The sequence below is a fragment of the Aotus nancymaae genome, unplaced genomic scaffold, assembly GCF_030222135.1.
Source record: "Aotus nancymaae isolate 86718 unplaced genomic scaffold, 86718_ANA_hifiasm-v0.15.2.pri h1tg000006l, whole genome shotgun sequence".
Classification (NCBI taxonomy): domain Eukaryota; kingdom Metazoa; phylum Chordata; class Mammalia; order Primates; family Aotidae; genus Aotus; species Aotus nancymaae.
Window position 1 is genome coordinate 17,019,038 of NW_026988417.1, and position 8,307 is coordinate 17,027,344.

Sequence of the window (8,307 nt, forward strand, 5' to 3'; positions counted from 1 at the left end):
TTGCATAGCCATAGTACAGTCAACTCCAGTAAACTTAACTGGAGTTAAGCTTTTGTCATCTGACCCAATCATCTCCTTGTAGCAATTTCCCGCATCAGTATAGAATTCAATCTAGGACAGGCACTGCATTTAGTTGTCAAGTCTTTGTTTTTATTTATTTTTTTTTTTTGAGACGGAGTTTCACTCTTTTGCCCAGGCTAGAGTGCAGTGGCACGATCTCAACTCACCGCAACCTCCACCTCCTGGGTTCAAGTGATTCTCCTGCCTCAGCCTCCTGAGTAGCTGTGAGTAAATGCATGCCCCACCACACCCGTCTAATTTTGTATTTTTAGTAGAGGCAGGGTTTCTCCATGTTGGTCAGGCTGGTCTCGAACTCCTGACCTCAGGTGATCTGCCTGCCTCAGCCTCACAAAGTGTTGGGATTACAGCCATGAGCCACTGGCCTAACTGGTGAGTTTTTAAAAGCTCTCCGTGTGGAGTCTATTATCTTAAGTGAAATAACTCAGGAACAGAAAGTCAAATATCACATGTTCTCACTTATAAGTGGGAATTAAACAATGTGTATGCAGGAACACAGAATGTGGAATAATAGACACTGAAGACTCCAAGGGTGGGAGGCTAGAAGGCGGATGAGGGATGATAAATAGCTTACTGGGTACAATGTACCCTTTTCATGTGATGGTTGCACTAAAAGGCCAGACTTCACTACTACACATTGTACCCATGTAAAAAGCACTTGTACCCCCTAGACTTACACAAATAAAAAATAAACAGATATTTTAGAATATTTTGGATACATTGGCATAGTAAAAAAATAAATAAGGGCTCCATAGGTGATTTTAATGTTCACCTTGGGTCACTGTGTAAATGAATATTCATTTACTACACTACCACATATTGAGTGCCTACCAGGTGTAAAGTATTATGAATAAAATTACAGAGCTTAGTACTTTAAGGACATACTATCCACAAGTCAACTATAATATCAGAGGGATGAGTATCATGAAACAAACCTATGGAAGGAAACTTTAATTAAACTGAACAAGCTTATTGAGGAACTACTATGTGCCAGACATTGTGCAAACTGCTGGAGAAATAGATGGATAGGTAAAAGTAATTAATACACAGTTAAAAATTAATTGACACATTCTTAATCACAAAAGTTAGGTTTTTAAAAGGTTTTTCTTAGAGGAGGTAGGACTCAAAAGATAAGCAGGATTTTACTTTTAGAGATGAAGACATTTCAGGAGAGGAAACTTCACGAGGAAAACTAGGTGCGTGCACAGTGGAGTAAGGAAAGAATCATATTTCCTGTGACCTGAGAATTGGGTGCATAGGGATGTACCAGGAGATTGTGCTGAAGAAGTAGGCTGGAGAATGTATGATGGTACACTTTGCAAAACAATTTGGCAGTTTCTTAAAAAATTAAAAGTTATCATAAAACTTAACAATTGTACTCCTAGGTATCTATCCAAGATCACACAAAGACTTGCACATGAATGTAATATTCATAGCAGCATTATTCATAAAAGCCAAAAGGTAGAAACTCAAATGTCCATCAGCTGGTGAATGGATAAATAAAAATGGCATACCCATACAATAAGATAGATAAGTGAGCAATAAAAAGGAATGAATTAATGATATATGTTACGATGTGGATGAACCTAAAAGAATTAGATGGAGGCTAGGCACGGTGGCTCACTCCTGTAATCCCAGCACTTTGGGAGGCTGAGGTGGGTAGATCACGAGGTCAGGAGACCCAGACCATCTTGGCTAACACAGTGAAACCCTGTCTCTACTAAAAATACAAAAAAGCAGCTGGGCGTGGTGACACTCGCCCATAATCTCAGCTACTTGGGAGGCTGAGGCAAGAGAATCGCTTGAATCCTGGAGGCAGAGGTTGCAGTGAGCCGAGATCGCACTACTACACTCCAGCCTGGGCGGAAGAGCCAGACTCCATCTCAAAAGAAAAAAAAAAAAGAATTAGATGGAAAGAATAATATATTATATGGTTTCATTTAGAGATAATTTAAAGAGATGGGAAATAGAAATAGATGAACAGTTGGCTGGGGCTGGCGGTGGGAACAAGAACTGATTACAAATGGGCACAAGGGAAGATTAATTCCAGGTGATGAAAATGTCCCTAAAACTGGATTATGGTTATGGCTCAATGACTGAAACAATGTTGAACTGAACACTTAAAACAGCTGAATTTTATGATATGTAAATTACACCTCAATAAAGCTGTAAAAATTTAAAAAACTATTATTATTATTATTTTTTGAGACGCAGTTTCGCTCTTGTTACCCAGGCTGGAGTGCAATGGCGCGATCTCGGCTCACCACAACCTCTGCCTCCTGGGTTCAGGCAATTCTCCTGCCTCAGCCTCCTGAGTAGCTGGGATTACAGGCACACGCCACCATGCCCAGCTAATTTTTTGTATTTTTAGTAGAGACAGGGTCTCACCATGTTGACCAGGATGGTCTCGATCTCTTGACCTCGTGATCCACCCGCCTCGGCCTCCCAAAGTGCTGGGATTACAGGCGTGAGCCACCGTGCCCGGCCCTTAAAAAACCATTAATCAAAATTAGGCAGAAAGAAAATAGAGCAATCTTAGAAATAAAAAATATAATTATTGAAATTCAGAAAACTTAACAGATGGGGTCGGGGGCGGTGGCTCATGCCTGTAATCCCAGTACTTCGGGAGGCTGAGGCAGGCAGATTATGAGGTCAAGAGATCGAGACCATTCTGGCCAACATGGTGAAACCCGTCTACTAAAAATACAAAAATTAGCTGGGCATGGCGGCAACCAGGCAAGACTCAGTCTCAAAAAAAGAAAAAAAAAGCAAACAACAACAACAAAAACTTAATAGATGGGTAAAACTCTGGACTAGACAAATTATTTAGAAGACTGGCAAATTGGAAGGCAAGGAATTCACCAGGGTGCAACATGAAGACAAAATCTTTTTTAAAAAAATAACATCTCAGGATATAGATAATGAGGCTTCCTCACTTACCTAATGGTAGTGCCAGAAAACATAATGGAGGTAATGGCTAGGAAGCAATATTGCAAGAGAAAATCAGTAATAATTTTCCAGAATTAAAGAAAGCACATGCACACCTGTAATCCCAGCACTTTGGGAAGCCAAGACAGGAGGATTGCTTGAGCTCAGGAGTTTGAGATCAGCTTGGGCAACATAGTGAGACCTTGTCTGTACAAAAAAAAATTTTTTTTAATTAGCTGGGCATGGTGGCTCATGCTTGTAGTCCAGCTTGAGCCTGGGAGGTCAAGGCTGCAGTGAGCTATGATCACACCACTGCACCACTCCAGCCTGGATGACATAGTGAGACCCTGTTTCAAAAAAAGAAAAAGAGCACATGATAATCCTCAACAGATAGTACCTCCCACTTTTGCAGAAGATAAAGATAAACTAACACCAAGACAGTTCTAGTAAACCTGCAGAACCACAAAAATAAACTAAATGAATCTGAAATGTTAACAAGGAGAAAAGGCAGCTTATTTACAAAGGAATGAAAATTAGATTGGCAGTAGATTTTTTAATCAGCAACAATTAGTACCAGAAGACAGTGGAGTACTATCATCAGTGTGGTATGGGAAAATAACTATTCACTAGAATCTTATATCCAAATAAATTATCATACAACAGTGAGGGCAAAATTAAGACATTTTCCAATATACAATGAATTCCCTCCCATACCAACACACCTACAAAAGAACTATTAAAGATGGACTTCAGCCAGAAAAAAAGTGAACCCAAGGGATCGCTGTAGATCCAAGAAAAAAATAAGCAGAAAAATTGATAAAATGTCAGTAAATTTAATTAACTTTTAACTACAAAAACTATTTTGAAATTTAAGAAGAAATAGATTGAATGCAGTAGCACATGCCTGAGCTTTGGGAGGCTGAGGCAGGAGGATTGCTTGAGGCCAGGAGTTGGAGACCAGCCTGGGCAACATAGTGAGACTCTATTTCTACAAAAAGTTTTTGAAAAAGAAAAAATTAGCCGGGGGTGGTGGTGCACACCTATTCCTAGCTACTTGGGAGGCTGAGGTGGGAGGATCACTTGAGGCTCGGAGTTTGAGGCTGCAGTCAGCCATGACTGTGCCACTGCACTCCAGCCTGGGTAACAGAGCAATATCCTGTCTCTTAAACAAACGAAAGTAAAAATAAAACTCTAGGCAGCAATAATAGGATGGAAAGGAAGGGGCTGTTAAATGAGTAAAATATACAAAGCTTTTTCCATGGGAAGAAACAGTTACTAACTTTGTTAGAAAAAAATCAGAGTAAGAATATATGTTGAAAAATAAAAGATGATTCTGAGAAGAATAGAAATAAAATCTAAAGCTTTCAAACCAGTAGTGGAATATGGATTACTTTACTAATCTGATAGAAGGCAAGAATGGAAGAAAAAAGCAAGGAGAAAGAATGTTAAATGAAAAACACAAGATCCAGTGGAAGAAAACCCCAGATAGATCAGTAATCGCAATAAATGTCTGTGGATTACATTCACCTGTCAGAAACACAACCAAAATAAAACTCATAGAAAGATTAAATATGACAATATGAAAAATATTTCACACACAAATAGTAGCCAAAAGAAGGGTGGCCTATTAATAACAAAAATTTCTAATTTAAACAATTAGCATAAAAATGATAAAGGCACTACATAAGCATCAATCATGATTTCTAATACAGAATATACTTTAAAAAACACTGCCTACTGTGTGCCAAGAATCATGTATGCCTTCTATACTGCTGTATTTTCAGGCTTGGCACATAATAGGTATGTCATAATATTGAGTGGAATGATTACTATATTATATCAAAGTGATCTGTTTATGTGTTTGTCATACCACAAAGGCAAGACCATATCTTACTAATTATTATGCCATTAACATTCAACATACTGCTGGCACATAGTAGGAATTCCACAAGTCCACAGTAAATTCAGGGATCATCTCTTCCATAAAATCTCCCCTCACTGTTCCTCCCATACTGATTTGTCCTTTGTTTCTACTTAAACACTCGTAATTAAAACACTCGTAATTAGAAACACCCAATTTAGCAACCAAGACATAGTCTTCTAGCTTTCTCTCAATATTTCAAATCTTGTTTTTCTAAAAATATTTTAGATTCTTTGAAGATAGAGAAGATGCCTTGCACTGTGCCAAGTGCCTTTTCAGGTACTTGAATAAATACATATTTTGGTTGATGTCACTGTTTAGATGAATGTAGTTTAGATCAATAGTACCAGCCATAGAAGCCAAGGACTGTAAGTGTTATCTCCATTCCCTTTTTTCATCCCTTGATCAAACAGAGCCCTGTTTGGAGACAGGTTCATGTGCAAAGAATGTGAAGTTAATGAGACAGGTGGGAGAAGGCGGCTGGTGTTCAATTCCAAACCTCTGTGCTTTATTCTTCCTGGCAAAACAGTGCAGTTGTTGGAGGGGAATGTCTGTGATCCCACAAAAAAGTGAGTGTTGGAAGTGAGAGGGAGATAGTGAGGAAAGAGAGCACGTTCCAGACACTACAGGACAGACCTGGACCTGACTTTTCCCTGGCGGGCATGGCACCAGGAGTTTATTATGAGACCAAACGGAAACCCCAGGGCAAACAGCTAAATTCATCCACTTAAAACCTTGCATAGGAGGCAGTGAGGGACGTTGTTGTCCATCTAGACAAGGCACAGAGGGGAGTCAGTGACAAGGAGGTCCTAAATGGGGAGCTGCAGAGGGTTAACAAAGAGCACTGGTGAAATCTTGCTGGTCTTCTTGAAAAAGACACAGTGTGGAGAGGTTCAATCAGGGCCCTGCAGGAGGTAGGGAGGTGGGCTGGCTGACCTCCCAAGGTCCTTCCTAATCTCATAATTATTTGGTGAATCGTGCTCTATCCCATTTACGCTCCTACACACCTCTGCACCCAGTTTGATAGTAAGTCCCCAGGGCTGCATTCCAGGTTTAGTGTGGTCCCACGCAAGCTCAACGAATGACACAAATATTTGTTGAATGAAGGAATAAATGGATCAAGTGTTTAAACAGAGCCTACATGACCTCCCCAGCTGTAAAGTATGGCAGTTGAATGAAATCCCAACATTGTAGGCACGGCCACTTGAGCAAAGCTGGCGGACGGACACACACACACACACACACACACACACACACACACGCCCGCGCGCCCGCGCGCGCACTCGATTCACATTCCCACCTTCGAAAAGCACAGACCACCTGCTCAGCAAGCAGGTTGTGGGAGTTTCCTTGGCAAGGATCTTTCTCTGCTGCTTTAGGATGGTGCCTTTAGAAGGTCAAGTCACCCAGATTTAGGACCGCTTCCTTTCCCGGTTGGCCTCCGGGGCAAAGTTTCTGCCTGGATTCGGCCCGGGCCTCCCGGGACGCGCATCCGCACTCCCTCCCGGCTCCGGTGCCCCGGGCGCTCAGCTTGCTGGCCAGCTGCGCCCCATCTTACCTTGGTGAGCTGGGCTATCTTCTTGCACATTTTCACGTGCATCTCGGGATCACAGTCCATTCTCCAGCCAGCGCCACCGCGGGCGTCGGCTTTGGATCCCAGGCAAGTCCCGGGCGGGCTAATTTTGCTGTTGAGAGCAGAAGCCATCGCTAAAACGCGCCCAGCACTCCAAGACTCTCGCTCGTGTTCTCCCTGCCCAAAGTGTGCACGTGCGTGCGCGCGCGGACGTGCGAGAATGTGAGCTTTCTCGGGAGAGGTGGCACTGCAGTCCCGCCGCCTGCACCGCCGCGTGGCCCCCGCTTCCCGGAGGTCTCCGCCTCCCGGGCCCACCCGCGCGCCCACCCTTTCTCCTTTTTCGCTGGCTCTCTGGCTGGCTAGCTCTGCGGGCACCCGCACCCTGCGGCGAGGCGCTGGCACCCCGCACGTGTCGCTCGCGATCCGCCTGCAGCTCCCCAGCCAGTGCGGGTTTCGTCTGCAAGGGGAGAGCTTCCGCCGCCAGGAGCCTCCAGCCTTGCGGGGGTTGCGCTGGGCGGGTGCGGCGCTCTTGGACACGTGGGTGGCGCGCGACCCTGGACTCCGTGGCGACGGACCCCACCCGAGGTGGGCATCTCAGGCCAAGGAGAAAGAAGAGCCTCTGGAGAGGGACAGGGCACAGTGACCCGCGGCTCCCGAGTCTCCGAGCTGAGGGCGGAGATGGGAGTGGGGGACGAGATGCTAAGAGAGGGGCGGGTAGGTGAAGGAGAGCCACCGGGACTCGAGGAGGTGTGGGGCTCCGGGGCGCACGGTGAGAGCCAGCGCCTGAGTTGCGGGAGTGCACGGCGGGGCTGGGGATGGGAGCCTTCCTTTCTGGATCTTGGAGAGGAGCCAGGGCGTTGCGGGAGGATTGCCGGAGATGCCCAAACAAAAGGGAGAAGCCAAGGGGATGGCAGGGTGAGAGTAACCGAAATCTGAGATTCAAGCGCGAAACGTGTTATGCAGGAAGCGGTAGGGACGCAGAGACAAAGTCATTGAGGGGTAGAAAGGATGGTGTCAGGTGCGGGAAAGGAATGGAGCAGTTAGATGAGTAATAGATAGAACTGAAAATCTAAGTAAACTGAGCCCAGTCAAATTAAAATGAGTTGTCGAAGTCCACACTACTGGCCTTGGGCAGACTGGAGCCAGATTGTGAAGCTTTCGGATTCCGAGCTGGTGCCTGTTTAGTGTTTGGTGAGGGAAGAGGTTAGCGGGCCAAATTTCTTTCTGCCGTGTTCTCTGGTTTCAAACAGTGGGCTTTGAGAGAAAGTGACAGTACCATGATCAGCTTTTCCTAGTCTCAATAATAGTGTCTTCTTGATAGTTTGCATGGTGAATGTGTATTTTTACGAACTGCCTTATATCAGAAATTTTAATAATCGTCGTAAACCAAGCAAGCAAGCTTCAAAGGGTCTCAGAAACCACAGTACCACCCATCCATACTGAAGGTAACAATACCCATTTTTATCGATGAGGAAAACTGACCCAGAAAATTTGTACCTAGTCAGGCAATTACATGTAGCACTGTTTCTGAAACAGACATTTCTATTTTAGATTCTGTATCAAATGACCAACCTCGGTTTTTGATTTCTAGTTTACCATCTTCAAGTTCTCTTTTTAGCACAAACCCTCCCTCCCCCAGTTCCTTTAGAAAACAGAAGGCCTGAATCAAAATCATGGCCAAGGATTCTGTGCCCTATCCTAGATTCCATGAATCAAAACCTCTGAGGATGGGGGTCAAGGGTTCAGGAATCCATATTAAACAGGTCTGTGCTTAATTCTAAATTGTGTAAATTGTGTATTTAGAATG

The 8,307-nt window shown here is 44.0% G+C and overlaps 1 protein-coding gene across 1 annotated transcript in view; it reads right to left on the reverse strand.

Annotated features, from left to right (window-relative positions):
* Positions 1 to 6,743, reverse strand: part of FAM184B (family with sequence similarity 184 member B) — a 137,059-nt gene extending 130,316 nt beyond the window's left edge. Inside the window, exon 1 of the mRNA XM_064365907.1 lies at positions 6,486 to 6,743. Coding sequence (XP_064221977.1) covers positions 6,486 to 6,632 — 147 coding nt within the window. The 5' untranslated portion in view covers positions 6,633 to 6,743. The remainder of the gene's footprint in view (positions 1 to 6,485) is intronic.
* Between the last annotated feature and the right edge of the window lie 1,564 nt (positions 6,744 to 8,307).